Here is a 15,222-nt window from a genome sequence, read left to right on the forward strand (position 1 = left end):
AGTTCAAGTCCCAGCAGCCACATGGTGGCTCACAACCATCTGTAATGAGATCTGATGCCCTGTTCTGGTGTGTCAGTGACAGTACACTTACATACAGGAAATAAATAAATAAATCTTGAAAAAAAGGAAGAAAGGAAAGGAAAGGAAGGGAAGGGAAGAAAGAAAGAAAGAAAGAAAGAAAGAAAGAAAGAAAGAAAGAAAGAAAGAAAGAAAGAAAGAAAGAAAGAAATTAGACTTCTGAGGGAAAACCAAAGCCTGCCCAGCAGGAGGCAACAATAACCCTAGATTCCCCATGGCATCCAAGGAGCTTTTGGAGATAGAGGATCTCCAGAGTCTCCACCCACAGGTTGGGAACAATTGACAATGTTGTGCCAGGGAAATGTTAGTGATCCCCCAAAACACACACAGAAGCTGGTCTGATGTAGCTCATAGTAGGGTCTTTATTCTATTCGTTCTAGCATGGGCCCACCCAACACACCACCATCACACAGGATGGTTTTGGTGGGGGGGCCGAATGTCTATCAGGGCAAGGCTTTAGAGGAAGCACCGAGTGCATGCCCAAGCATCTAATTGGAAAGCTCCTGTGCCCTTTAACACAATTGGCTGGTGCTGGGAGTCATAGCATTTTTTTTTTAAGATTTATTTGTTTTATGTATGTGAGTACACTGTAGCTATACAGATGATTGCAAGCCTTCATGTGGTTGCTGGGAATTTGAATTTTTTTTTAGGACCTCTGCTCGCTCTGGTCAACCCCTCTCACTCCACTTGGCCCTGCTCACCCTGTCAACTCCAATCGCTCAGTCCCTGCTTGCTCCAGCCCAAAGATTTATTTATTATTATTATATAAGTACACTGTAGCTGACTTCAGACACCCCAGGAGAGGGCATCAGACCTCATTACAGGTAGTTGTGAGCCACCATGTGGTTGTTGGGATTTGAACTCATGACCTTCGTAAGAGCAGTCAGTGCTCTTACCCACTGAGCCATCTCACTAGCCTGGGAGTCATATCATAAACTTAACTTCTGCTCCTCTCTGCATTGGTGATCATTAGGCAGGGGGTGGGCTTGTAACCTGGGGTGCAGGTTTGTTGGGGAAATAACCTGGAGACACTGGTCTTGTTGATAGTGTAACCTGGAAACTCTGGTCTTGTTGGGTATTAGCCTAGAGACTGGAGTTAGGCTCAGGTTTTTTTGTTTGTTTGTTTGGTTGGTTGGTTGGTTGGTTGGTTTTTTTCAAGACAGGGTTTCTCTGTGTAGCTCTGGCTGTCCTGGAACTCACTTTGTAGACCAGGCTGGCCTCGAACTCAGAAATCCTCCTGCCTCTGCCTCCCAAGTGCTGGGATTAAAGGCATGCTCCACCACGCCCGGCTAGGCTCAGGTTTTGTTGGAGGGCAACTTGGAAACTAATGCTAGGTACCAGCCTGCTAGTTTACCTGAGTTCAAAATTAGGTCAGCTTCTCTAAAATAGAGTCTGAACTTGAAAGATTTGGTATCTCAACAGAGCGGCTTAGTCTCAAACAATAGAAAACTGAGTTGACATCTGGGAAAGTGACTGTTTAGCAGGAAAGCAATTATAGATCTCCAACTCAGACTGAGGAGAGGCTGTGCTTGGCTCCTTGTTCTCTGAGAAACCACACACATGCAGCCTTCAATGGTTTCTGGAGAGCACTGCTCTCAATAGGACTGAGGGTTTGTCTTGGGGAATCCTTTTTTTTTTTATTTTTTTTTTATTTATTTATTATATGTAAGTACATTGTAGCTGTCTTCAGACACTCCAGAAGAGTGCATCCAATCTCATTACGGATGGTTGTGAGCCACCATGTGGTTGCTGGGATTTGAACTCTGGACCTTTGGAAGAGCAGTCAGGTGCTCTTACCCACTGAGCCATCTCACCAGCCCGTCTTGGGGAATCCTAACTTTCAATGGATGTGAGACACAAAGGCAGACTCATAGGAGGTATGTAGTGTGGTTTATTTTGTGTCCCTGGCCCTTTAAAAGACCCCCAGTTGCTAGGCAACTGGCCCATTAGAACTGCTTGACCCTATGACCTTCAGTGCCAGTTGCCTCTTGGACTTCTGGGAACAGGAGAGGATATAAAAAGCAGGCAGAGGCCGAGAGAGGGGAGTAGGGTTAGCTGGGTGGGGGGGAGAGAGAGAGAGAGAGAGAGAGAGAATGAGCAGAGTGAAAACAGGAGAGTGTTGGGCAGAGGCTGAGTTGCGCCAGAGACGATATTGTCAGGAGACAGTGAGTGGAAGCTGGACTGGGCTGGCAGAGTGAGAAGACAAGAAAGCCAGTGAGAGCCGAGCCAGGAGAAGCTTAGCTGAGTAGACATGCTAGAATAGTTGTGGTGGTGGTAAATATTAATTGGGGGTTTTACCTCATCCTAAGGAAGAGACACAGAACATATTTATGATAAGCCCGACAAGTACTAGACCTGAGCAGACACCAACCCTCTATGTTACTTTGTCGGCTTCCCTATCAACTGTCCCAAAATATAACTTGCCATGCTCCACCTGGGCTGCTCCTATTCCAACTGGCCGGCCGGCCCTCCTGGCCATCTGCTCACCACCCATCCACCCCATGGCACCTTCCTCCTTCCCTTCCTCCCTCCTTCTCTCCTCCTTGTCTGCATCCCAGACCCCAAGCCAGGGAACCAAAGCCCCACCTACCTCTCTTCTGCCCAGCTACAGGCTGTAGGCATCTTCTTTCAACCAATAGTTTTTTTTTTTTTTTTTTTTTTTTTTTGGTTTTTTCGAGACAGGGTTTCTCTGTGTAGCCCTGGCTGTCCTAGCACTCACTTTGTAGACCAGGCTGGCCTCGAACTCAGAAATCCGCCTGCCTCTGCCTCCCGAGTGCTGGGACTAAAGGCGTGCGCCACCACGCCCGGCCCTCAACCAATAGTTTTAAATTGAGAAGCAAAGTTTGCACAACAAAAGCAAAAAAGTGAGAATTCACTCTTTTTGAGCAAAAGTGTGAGAATTCACTCTTTTTGAGCAGCTAGTATTGGGGAAACAGAAGGGACTGTTCCTATTTGAGCAGACTGCTGGGGAACTGAGGGACAACCAGTCAGGAGAAACATTTGAAGGGCTGGGCTAGAAACTGGGAGGAGGGCTGACAAGGAGTTAAGAGAACTGGTTACTGTTTGTAAGAAAAAGAAACATTAAAAAAAAAAAAAAAAAACCATTAGCCGCAGGGTGTGGTGCCGCACGCCTTTAATCCCAGCATTTGGGAGGCAGAAGCAGGCGGATTTCTGAGTTTGAGGCCAGCCTGGTCTACAGAGTGAGTTCCAGGACAGCCAGGGCTACACAGAGAAACCCTGTCTCGAAAAACAAAACAAAACAAACAAACAAAAAATAACCAAAAAACCCCCATACATTACAAAGGAACTCCAACTTCACAACAAAGAATTTAGGGAAAGTGCTAGAACCTGTAAGAAAGATAGAAAGTGGTGGATTTTAAGAGACAGCAAGGTCTAACATCTAATTTCAGATCTCTTCTTTTTTCTCTGTGCATGTAAGTAGAGGGCTGAGGACAAAGCAGGCGCTGGTCCTCACTGCCGATTACCTCATTTCCTCAGTCTCTTATTGGCTAAGCAGGCCAGGCTGGCTGGCTAGCAAGCCCCAAGGGACCACCTATCTCTGCTTCCTCAGCACTGGAATCACGCATGTGTTCCACATTTCTGACTCAGTGTCTTAGCCAGGTGTGCTATGGCTGTGAAGAAAACTACGACCATGCTGACTCTCACAAAAGCATTGAGAGCCGAGCGCTGTGGCACACACCTTTAGTCCCAGCACCCAGGAGGCTGAGTCAGATAGATCCTCAGGCACTCTGAGGCCAGTCGGTCTACATAGAGAGTTCCAGGACAGCCAGGGCTACATAGTGAATCCCTGTCTTGGGGGATGGGGAGAAGCATTTCATTGGGGCTGACATCCAGTTTCTGAGATTTGGTCCATGATCACAATGTCGGGAGGCATGGCAGCAAGCTGGCAGACACGGTGCTGGCAGATGTACCTGAGTTCTACATCCAGATCCACAGGCAGCAGCAGGAAGAGAGAGCCACTAAGCCTGGCTTGGGCTCTTGAAAGCCCCAAAAACCTAGTGCCACTCCCTAAGCCACTGAAAAATGTGAGTCTATGAGGCTACTCTTTTTTGGTTGCTTTTTTTTTTTTTTAAGATTTTTAAAAAAGGTTTATTTATTTTTATTATATGTAAGTACACTGTAGCTGTCTTCAGACACTCCAGAAGAGGGAGTCAGCCGGGCGTGGTGGCGCATGCCTTTAATCCCAGCACTTGGGAGGCAGAGGCAGGCGGATTTCTGAGTTCGAGGCCAGCCTGGTCTACAAAGTGAGTTCCAGGACAGCCAGGGCTATACAGAGAAACCCTGTCTCGAAAAACCAAAAAAAAAAACAAAAAACAAACAAACAAAAAAAAACAAAGAGGGAGTCAGATCTCATTCAGATGGTTGTGAGCCACCATGTGGTTGCTGGTATTTGAACTTCAGACCTTCGGAAGACCAGTGGGGTGCTCTTACCCACTGAGCCATCTTACCAGCCCTTTTTTAAAGATTTTATTCATTTTAGTGTTCTATCTACACTTACACCGCCATGCCAGAAGAGGGCGTTAGACCAACATTTTAGATGATGAGCCACCACGAGGTTGCTGGGACCTGAACCTTTGGAAGAGCAACCAGTGCTCTTAACCTCTGAGCCATCTCTCCAGCTTTTTGTTTTCATTCTTTCTTTGTTTAGTTTTTTTTTTTTTTTTTTTTTTTCCTTCCAAGACAGGGTTTCTCTGTATAGCCCTGGCTGTCCTGGAACTCTCTGTAGACCAGGCTGGCCTTAAACTCAGGAATCCACCTGCCTCTGCCTCCCAAGTGCTGGGATAAAAGGGGTGCGTCACCACACCCGGCTGAGATTTCCCTGTCTTAATCTTCTGGAATCCATAGCCACTATGCCTCAAGATCTCCATACCAAGATCCAGGTCAGAAACTTCTATCTCCCAGCCTCCAGATTAGGGTCACTGGTGAGCCTTCCAATTCTGGATTGTAGTTCATTCCAGATATAGTCAAGTTGACAACCAGAAATAGCCACTACACCCTGCTTTAACCAACACTGGCTGGGATGTACAATGGCTGTCTGCATGCTGGAATGGCTGAGCACCCAGGGGCTGGTCGGTCCATGATGGACCACATGCCTTCCTCAGCAGTCCCAAGCTAGCCCAGAAGGCCCGAGGGTGGGTTCATATGTGAGAGCAAACCAACAGTGATGGTAGCGGCGGTGCACTGGCCAGGAAAGAGCGAAGGAGCAGTCAGCACTGCTGGTTCCTGGGCTCCAGAAGCTGAGCCCACCACATACTCTGCACGCAGCATTTCCCAGTTCCTAGAGCTAACATTCTTTGGACGTGCCCTCAAAGACCCATCCAAAGGTGTCTCTGTTGATTACAGACCCAATCGAGTAGGACATCAAGAGTCACCCCTACAGGTACTCCTCAGTGTAATCTAGAATTCACCCCCACCCCCCAAACAGCGATGAACAATAGGTTTAATGGGGGGTGGAAGGATTCTTCAGAGAGCTCCAGGACAGTCAGGATGAGATGGTGTTGAAGGTTACAGGGATTTTGAGCTGAACATATGGCACTCGTTTTTATTATATTTTAATTTGGAGGCATGGGTTGCACACGTCACAGAGTTTGTGGGAAGGTTCTCTCCTTCACCATGTGGGTCTTAGGAACCTTATTCAGGTCTTTGCCTTTACCCACTGAGCCATCTTTTCAGCTCTCTACCTGGAATTCTCTACAGAAACAAAGCAGCATCCTTCAAGTCTTCACAGCAAACACTGGCTGTGCTGGAACTCTCCGTTCTCAGCTGAGATCTCAATCAGACTCTGGGGGAGAGAAGATACTTTCTCACACTCCTTTTGTGCCTGGAGAGCTGTTCTGGCTTCCAACATGAGACAGTCTGAGGTCAGTGGAGGGGAAGGCTGGCTCACAAGCCTTCAGGAGATCAAGATCCCCTTCCTTGCCCCATAAGGATCATGTAAGAGGAGACTCCTCAATAGTGCGGCTGCCTTTCGGCAACCTATGCTCCTGTATGTAGCAGTGAATTTGTTAAACCACTCTGGCTTCCAGCGAGTCCAGTGTATCCTGCACCCAGCCAGGAGCCTTTTGGATTCTTGAAAGAGACACATACACCAGCTAACCTTGATAACATTGACTAGCTCAAAGGCTGGGCACCGAGTTGTTTTATCTTTGCTGCCCTGTTGCCTCTGGGGAGTCCAGCACCCCCACGCCCACCCCCACCCCTGGACCACTTTCCCTTCCCAGCTACATTGTTAGATGATTTTTCTTCTGCAGCTCTTTTTTTTTTTTAATTTTTTAAAAGTATATTCATAAGCCGGGCGTGGTGGCGCACGCCTTTAATCCCAGCACTCGGGAGGCAGAGGCAGGCAGATTTCTGAGTTCGAGGCCAGCCTGGTCTACAAAGTGAGTTCCAGGACAGCCAGAGCTATACTGAGAAACCCTGTCTCGAAAAACCAAAAAAAAAAAAAAAGTATATTCATACTTAAAATTTTGCTACTCAAATACTGTAAAGAAACCCATACAATTTTCCATAAGCAGCAGAGATCAGAAAAAGTGGTAAAAGCGAGACTTTGCAGTATACACCTTTTTACACAGTCCTGAAATCTGAACCTGTGACTGTATTGACCACTGAAAAACCAATCCCTTTTTGATATCAGCACTTCCCATCCTAGGCTAGGCCTCTCTCCCCTGCAAGCCCTCCTCCAAGCCTGACAGGCAGGAGCCACTCCTGACTCGTGGAGGTGAATGACGGACATGGTCACACCGTGATGCCTTTATAAGGAGGCTTTATTGTTAATTATTTACCTTAATAGTCTCAGAAAGAAGAACAGATTAGCTCAGTCCAACATGATTTGCAGTTGGCAAAATCTAGTGAAGCAAGTGTTCTGATTGCTAAGGATTTAATCTGGGTGCTTTTAATACTTAGCCATCTAACACTTTCAACATAATCCAGAACTATGCATCAGCCTCTCCTTTTCCCTTTACCACCACACCTACCGCCCTTCATTACGGAAATATCTTCATTAAATATGATTCCCAGAGGACAGGTTCCCTGGAGCATATAGCCATGAGGACAGTGCACAAAAAGAACACTGAAAATAAAACTCTGTATGATAATTTACTAATCTAAGGAAACAAAACCTTCCAATATATTAAGAAATAAATCCAGTTACAAATGCACTAGTAGGTCTGTGGAGGCTCTGGCAGAGTAACTGAGAACAGCCAGTTATTTACAAGAGACACAAGCAGGAAGGGCACACCTAGCCCAGCAAGGGCCTCAGAAGCCAAAAGTGTTCTCTCCGCTGTAGGCCACATACAAGAATCCATCTTCATCTTTTTCCTTCTCGTAAAGCTGTCCCATAGTTAGGCTGGACTGTGGAACTGTCTTGTCCACAAACAGGAAGATGGCCTTCTCGGAGGGAAGCTGGATCCTTTTCCTGATGATCCACATGAACTGAGCCACAGTGATGTCAGACGGGACCAAGTACTTCCTCTTGTCAATGTCAACAATCTGAGAGCCGGAGACTTTTTCCACGATCACCGGAACTCGGTCGGGGTACTTCGCTCTGATCTTCGCGGATTCCACGCATCTGTGTTCCAGCGAGTGGTCCTCCTTAAACATCCACTTCATGGCGACGGGAAGCGACGGAGCCGGCTCTCCGAGCCGCAGACTTCGGCGAAGCAACCACAACCTCTTCTGCAGCTCTTTTTTTTTTTTTTTTTTGGTTTTTTTCGAGACAGGGTTTCTCTTTATAGCTCTGGCTGTCCTGGAACTCACTTTGTAGACCAGGCTGGCCTCGAACTCAGAAATCCGCCTGCCTCTGCCTCCCGAGTGCTGGGATTAAAGGCATGCGCCACCACGCCCGGCTTCTTCTGCAGCTCTTAAATCGTATTCCTCTCTCAGTCTCTTGCCCATGCAATCTAAAAGTCCTGCCCTGTCAATGGCTGTACAGCAATTCTTTATTATCAATCAAAGCCAGCTCGGGGCAGGGACCCTCAGGTCTGGAAGCACCACAGCTTTTGGGAGCCAAAATAAGACACAGCATTAGAACTAATTTCCAACACCTGTACGTAGCCAACCACCTCCGGGCCAACAAGCTTGTTTGCTGTCCCTACAGTTCCTTCTTCCGAAGCAGCATGCAGATAGTAAAAAACCCAAAATGAAAACCAAACACACAAAAAAAACCCCAAAACAACAACAAACACAGTATTAGCATGTTCTTTTTCTGCCAGATGTGTAGCTAGGAACCCAGCACCTCACAAATGCTGGGCTCTACCACAGACCTCCATTTCCAGCCCTGCAGTGGCATATCCTAATCGGGAGCCAAAGTCCAACATCATGCATAACCCAGGACTTGAGTGTCAAAACACACCTGAGCCCTAAAGGTTGCCTCTTGCTATGTGTATTGCCTTGGACACACAACTCAGTCTGTAAAATCAAGCATTTACTGACTGTAGGTATTGATAATGGAGGACTACACGGTCTCTAGCCTCAGGAAATTTACATTCTATGGGGTGGGCAATAAACACAAGTACAGCTCTGTGTAGCAGGCTGTGCCTTGTACCTGTAATCCTAACACTCGAGGGAGCAAGACATCAGGGGTCCATGCCAGCTAAGACTACAGAGGATACTGGCACTGTTTCAAAAACAAAACAAAAACCCAAAAAGTAGTATTGGGTGCAATAAAAATGGCCAGTGCTTTTCATTTGTGTGTGACGTGCACACTGTGCTCAGCCCAGTGGCAAAAGGAGCTCAGTGCGAGGAAGGCAGCTCAGGTGGCAGGAACTTTGTTCTCTAGTTTTCCATTCTTGAGAAATTGATGTGGAGCAGGTGAGACAGCTCAGTGGGCAGAGGAGCTCATGGCTGTACTTCAGACCCCTCTGGCAGAGGCACAGTTCCAACTCCTGAGACCTGTTTCCCAACCCCCATATCCAAGCCACAGTGACACACATGAAAGAACAAACAGTCACACGCAGAGTATATGGAATGTAAAGTTTAAAAAAAAACAAAACAAACCAAAAAGCAGCCGCAGACCCTACAGAAGGCTGGACACATTCATAAACCTCCCAAGTCAAGACTGCACTTCCATTTACAACAGACAAAAATCAACTCTAGGTAATTCCTTACATTGGTTTGTGTGTGTGATGTCAACAAACGGGATCTAAACTGCTGCTCGCTCCAAAGACTCACAAGTCACAGAGGCACTGTGGTCACTAATCAGAATGTGTACTCAAACAAGGCCAGCTACCCACAGAATCACGTAAAGTATGTGCGGAGTGAGCTGGGAGTGAGCTGCTGGGAGCTTGGTGATGTGATTTCATCATATCTGTACCCCCTTTTTCTTCTTTGGCTATTCTGGGATGATGAAGAACAGACCCAAGGCTCACACAAGGCAACCAGGTTACAAAAGACTATATATACTTGATAACCAAAAGTGAAAGGATTTCTTGTTTGCTTTGCTTTGAGGCAGGGTTTCCTTTCCTATGTAGCCCTGGCTGTCCTGGAACTTTGTAGATCAGGTGGGCTTCAAATTCAAAAATTCACCTGCATTGCCTGCAACTGCTGGGATTAAAGGCATGCATCATCACTCACTCTTTTTGTTTTGTTTTTGGTTTTTTTTTTTTTGAGACAGTGTGTCTCTGTGCAGTCCTGGCTGTCCTGAAACTCACTCTGTAGACCAGGCTAGCCTTGAACTCAGAAATCCGCCTGCCTCTGCCTCCCGAGTGCTGGGATTAAAGGTGTGTGCCACCACGCCCGGTGAGAATTTTTTGCTTAAAAAAAAAAAAAAAATGCACACCATGTATGCTCTCCTGCACTTGGGAGACAGAAACAAACATGTAGATCTCTGTGAGTTCAGTGCCAACCTGGTCTACAAAGTATGTCCAAGGACAGCTGGGGCTGCACAGTGAGACTGTTTAAGAAATGCAAGAAGATATACCAACACTAATATTCCCCGTAGAGGTCCACAAATAAAAAGATTAGAGAAAAAACAAAAGACAAAGCACTCAAGGAAAGATAATCTGAGACAATGACGACTGAATCAACTTTATTCTGTAAGGAATTTAGAGAGCCTGAGGAAATATTGATATTGCATTAAAAACAAATTAAACTCTGTACATCATTAAAACTTTAGAAATCAGTTAGTGTTGACACTAACAGATATACTGGGCAATATTCCATTTTAGGACAAAATGCTCTCAGGGCTTCTTAGATACACAAACAGAAAACGTGATACGATGTAACTTCTGAATCTCCAGGGAGCCAGGGAGTCGAGGGAGCACCACCACACCAGTGTGGAGTTTCCAGGAGCACCGCTGCACTGGTGTGGCTGCTGTGTACTCTGAAAGTAACAAGCTACACCTGGGCGATGAGAAGCAATAAATAAACCAAGACTGGAAGAAGTGCTGGTGACAGGGATTCCAGTGTGATGTTCTAGTTCCTTCTGCTGTTAGTGGTAACTACTGTTTTCTTGAAGTGAAGTAACTGGGTATGTGAAGATCTAAAAATATTTCCCAAGTAGTTCTTACTTTTCTAGTACAAGAAACCTTACACTTAACAAGTAGGACAGGTGGCTGTCACTGTGGCTTTTAAATATGTTACACTGGTTTATTATTTATTGTTCTTTAGACTTATTCACTGGAATTACAGACAACTGTAAGCTGCCATGTGGGTGATGAGATCTGAACCTGGGTCTTTAAAAAGAGCAGCAGATGCTCTTAACCACTGAGTCACTGCTCTTGCCTTAAAAGTATTTAACAACTCTAGTATGCTCTGACTTAAAATCAACCTCTAAATCAACAATATATACACATATATTTGCTTGTTCTCTTTTTATAAGACTGGTCCTCACTGTGTAGCTCTGGCTGGCCTGAAACTCACTATGTAAAACCAGATGCAGAGGACAACAGGCTGGTCTTGAACTCAGGGACCATCCTGCCTCTGCCTCCCAAAGGCTGGATTACAGGTGGGTGCCACCACACCTGGTTTAAATCGAGAATAAAAACTGTTCTGTCTTTTTAGGTAATCCAATTATTCAGAATTAGACCTCAAATGCTCTAAAAGCAATTTTTGATTCTTTGTGTACCAAATTTTACTAAGAAATGCTGCGGTCTGAAATGTAAATACCAGTATTTGATATAATTTCTTTATTTCGATTTACTACATTTATTTACACCTGTGTGTGCGTGAGAGAGCACACATGCACAGTCATGCGGATCATAGAACAGCTTGCACTTTCTGCTATATGGATCCAAGATATTGAACTGAGTGATCAGGTTTGAAAGCAAGACTCACATCCACCGAGTCACCTCGCCTGCCCAACAACCAGTAGCAACAAAAATGCTTTGTTTTCTTGTATTAGACCTGGGGCACACTTAAGCAAGTGTGTTACCACTGAACTATATCCTCAGCCTTGCCTGCACTGTTTTTCCACATGAGGCTTTATTATATAAGGCCAAACTGGCTTCAAATTCATCATCTTTCTACCCCTGCCTACTAGGTGCGATGATTACAGGCATGCACCACCATGCCTCGTTTTAATAATGGGGAAAATTCATAACCTACTCCATCATCCTAAAGGGAAGTCAGATTAGAAGTATTACGGTAGAGTATGTACCATAACATCAATGACTGAAGACACACTTGGGGGGCAGGATTAACATGGAGGATGTGTTGGTCATAATTGCTTTCTCTAAAGGAGTCAATAAAGAAGTCAGCACTTAGGCAAAACCAGGGGCGAGAGAAAACCTTAGATAGTAACACTAGCACAGTAGAAAGACGTGGAGAGCCCAGTGTGCTAAAACCAAGCACTGGAGAGACAGCTGGGGGAGGATCACAAGTTCAAGGCCAGCCCAGGCCCCACGGTGACTTTCTCAAAAGTAGGGAGAAGTAAGAAAGAAATGCAGAAATCCCATTATACTACTTATGTTTAATTTTATAAACCAGGGCTTGACTATTACTCGTTTCAGGTAAAATTAAAATAAAAACCCTGAGCCTGTTTTGTAAACTTCCATCACAGCACTCTAGGGTCCTGCTCACATGCTCCACTCAGTCTGCGAGGTGTCAGCTCAGAAGGCCAGCAGGCTATGACCAGGGCCTTTTACCTTTCTTAGGTGATGAACGCACCACAATTCCACTGAAAGGACAGGTCAGTGGCCTTAGTGCCTGACAGACTTTATTACAGCATTCAGTACAAAATTCCAATGTCTTCCAGATATTTAAAGTGTTGGTATCTAAGGTTTACATTGAAGAACATCACACTCTGAAAACAGGTCTAATGCAGATGGTTTCGGATGGGTATGGGGTAGTACTTACAGACGACCTCTTGAACAAACACTGGTTTCTTGTATTTAAAAAATAAGCAAGACAGAATTTTAAAAGTCTTACTTTACAATACACTGTAAACGTCACAGACAGCAAAGGTACAAAGTGGCTCCGATGTTTATAATACTTTGTATCGTCCTTTGTTGGTTGGTTGGTATGAATTTTGCTATGATGGAAAATAAAAGGCAGAAGGTTAGAAAAAACACACAAAGAAGTCAATATTTAAGATCCCTTTCTTTAACAATCTGTAAAACTGCCCTGTCTCGGAAAACCAAAAATAGTAAGTCAGTTAGTAAGTAAATAGGCTACTGTTAGCCAGTGTAGTTGTGCATGCCTTAAATCCCAGCACTCTCACAGAGAATTTTGGGACAGTAAGAGCTATGGATAAATCCCATCTCCAAAATCATGCTACTGAGTGGAGGGAGACAGAATTGTTTACTAAAGAACTCTGCTCCCACTGAGGAACAGCCAACCAATGACTGCCTCAACTTGAGACCCACCCTATGGGAGAGAGCCAACCCGTGACACTATGAATGATCCTCTGCTATGCTTACAGAAGGATTCTAGTATGACTGTCTTCTGAGCAACTTTATCCCCCAGATACAGATACCTAGAGACCCACAGCCAAGCATTAGGCAGAGCTCCGGGAGTCTTGTGGAAGAGTGGGAGATAGAGGTGAGCAAGCAGGAGGGGTCAAGGACACCACAAGACCCACAGTCAACTAACCTGGGAGCATAGGGGCTCACAGAGCCTGGGCCACCATCCAAGGAGCGTGCAGGAGCTGGCTTAGACCCTACATATCTGCAGCAGATGTGGGTTCCCTAACAAGACTGGGGACTGTCTGAGTCTCTGCTCCCTGCCATTGGCTCCCCTTCTCCCTCCCTGGACTGCTTGGCTGGGCCTAGATGCCGAGGATGGCATGGTAGTAAAGGAATGTATTGTTGCAACCTACAACAGACTGGCCTCCTCAATATAAAACTGATATAAAACCAGCGGGCAGCACACAAGAGCCACAGAGTGACAATACACAGAACTAATCTCCAACATTACAGCCACGGACTTGTTGTATTTGAGGGCGAGAATAGTGATGTGGGGGTCATAGACCAAGCTTCTAGAGAGTGCAACAGTCTGCACGTCTTCATGGATAGTGACTACAGGGCTGTGCCTACTCTACAAATTCATCAAGGTATCTGTGTGGAGATAGGGTCTCTAAATAGCCCAGCAGCCTGGCCTTGAATTCTACTTCCCAGAGTGCTGTGATCACAGGTGCTCCGCTCGCAAGGTTTATGGTCCCTATGCCTGTCTGTATTGAAGTTCAATCAAAGGAAGGCCTCAGGCTCCACTCACCAGTCGGATCAGTTCCTCCTTTATGAGCCTGGTGATCTCTGCCTTTGCTTTCTGCACGGCCAGTTCGTTGGCACCTGATGATTCATTAGAAAACAAAAGGTTCACACTACTGCACCACACTGGCTGTTTCTCCACATGAAGGAGGTCCAGAAGACAGCACCTCAAGTCATGTCAGAAGTGCACTGCCCACCAAGGTAGTGAGCCAGTACTGCTGGTTTACCTTTTAACTTAAACTCCAACCAAAATACATAATCAGTGAACCCTGTGTCAGCCCTTAGCTCACTCAGACAGCATGGGTACTAAAATTAGAACCATGCAGAAACAGCAAGCACACAAAATCATGAAATGCTCAGTATTTAAGAAGAGGAAGAAGAAGGAAAAAGAAAAAAGAAAAGAAAAGAAAGGAAGGAAGGAAGGAAGGAAGAAGGAGAAGAAGAGGAGGAGGAGGAGGAAGAGGAGAAAAGAAACATGAATATCCTTAAAATTCATACTTTATAGAAATTTTCAAACTTAAATCCCATAAATAGATCTTTCTGATTTATTATTTATCTGGTTACTGAACTCCTAGTAAGACATCAAGCAACAGAAAACTGATTTCTTAAAGGTGTTCCTTCTTTTCCATCTTTCTACTAACAATTTCACACTGACGGTGCTCTGTCTATACCAACTGTGATCTACTTCAAGCGTCCAGCAGAAGCGACAGTACGCACTTTCGATCGCCAAGTAGATCTTCCGCTCTCCTTCTTTGGGCTCCTTGCCGGGAGGGAAGTAGGTCCCTCTGATTGTGATGGCTGCTTCAGAGTACTCGCTGATCCTCTGCAAGGCTTCCTTTGAGGTGACTTTCCACCTTGCCGTCTGAAAGAAAGGGTTGGGGAGTCACATTACCACATAACAATCTGGGCTCAGAGCAGGGGGGAGCCTCCGTGGATAAAGGTCCCTGCTGCCCAGCTGACGAGCTGAGCGCAACCCCTGGGACCTGCCCAGTGAGAGAACTCCTGCAAGCTGTCCTCTGACTTCCAAGCTGATGCCTGTGCCCCTCCCCCAAATAAACAAGATACAATATACAAGTAGCCTAAAATTCTGAGTTGAAATGTATCAATTCAGCACCTATATAGGTAAAAACCAAATAGTTACTGTGCATGTAAAGATAACCCTGTTTCAGGGGCTGGAGATACAGCTCAGTGCTAAAGTACTGAAGTGCTACATGCCTGGCACATATCAAGTCCTAGCTTCTCTCTCCAGTGCTGAACAATGAATGAGCACACCCAGGTGTGGTGGTGCACCCGTGATCCAGCACTCAGGTAGGAGATCAGGTAATAAGGCCATCGCCATCCTTAGCTGCATGACGGCTTGGAGGCCAGGCTGTACTACGAAGCCTGCACCAAGAAATAAACCAACACAGACCACCACCACCTAAAGCCTAGCAAACAGTTTCTATACTTTAAGGAAGGGATTCTGTTCGTAAAGAAGTGTCTC

At 45.7% G+C, this 15,222-nt stretch overlaps 2 protein-coding genes across 2 annotated transcripts in view; both read right to left on the minus strand.

Moving 5' to 3' along the window:
* Positions 1–7,175: 7,175 nt before the first annotated feature.
* LOC147000955 (gamma-aminobutyric acid receptor-associated protein-like 2) lies at positions 7,176–7,784 on the minus strand. The gene has a single exon (XM_085831037.1). It carries the CDS (start codon positions 7,705–7,707, stop codon positions 7,354–7,356), a length of 354 nt encoding a protein of 117 aa, XP_085687163.1. The 5' UTR covers positions 7,708–7,784; the 3' UTR covers positions 7,176–7,353.
* Positions 7,785–10,108: 2,324 nt separating this feature from the next.
* Ddx46 (DEAD-box helicase 46) overlaps positions 10,109–15,222 on the minus strand; it is a 51,328-nt gene continuing 46,214 nt past the window's right edge. The window contains exons 21-23 of the mRNA XM_021180249.3: positions 14,457–14,601; positions 13,747–13,820; positions 10,109–12,565 (exon numbers count right to left, since the gene is read on the minus strand). Coding sequence (XP_021035908.1) covers positions 12,518–12,565; positions 13,747–13,820; positions 14,457–14,601 — 267 coding nt within the window. The 3' untranslated portion in view covers positions 10,109–12,517. The remainder of the gene's footprint in view (positions 12,566–13,746; positions 13,821–14,456; positions 14,602–15,222) is intronic.

The sequence above is a fragment of the Mus caroli genome, unplaced genomic scaffold, assembly GCF_978045245.1.
Source record: "Mus caroli unplaced genomic scaffold, Mus_caroli_1 scaffold_15, whole genome shotgun sequence".
NCBI lineage: Eukaryota > Metazoa > Chordata > Mammalia > Rodentia > Muridae > Mus > Mus caroli.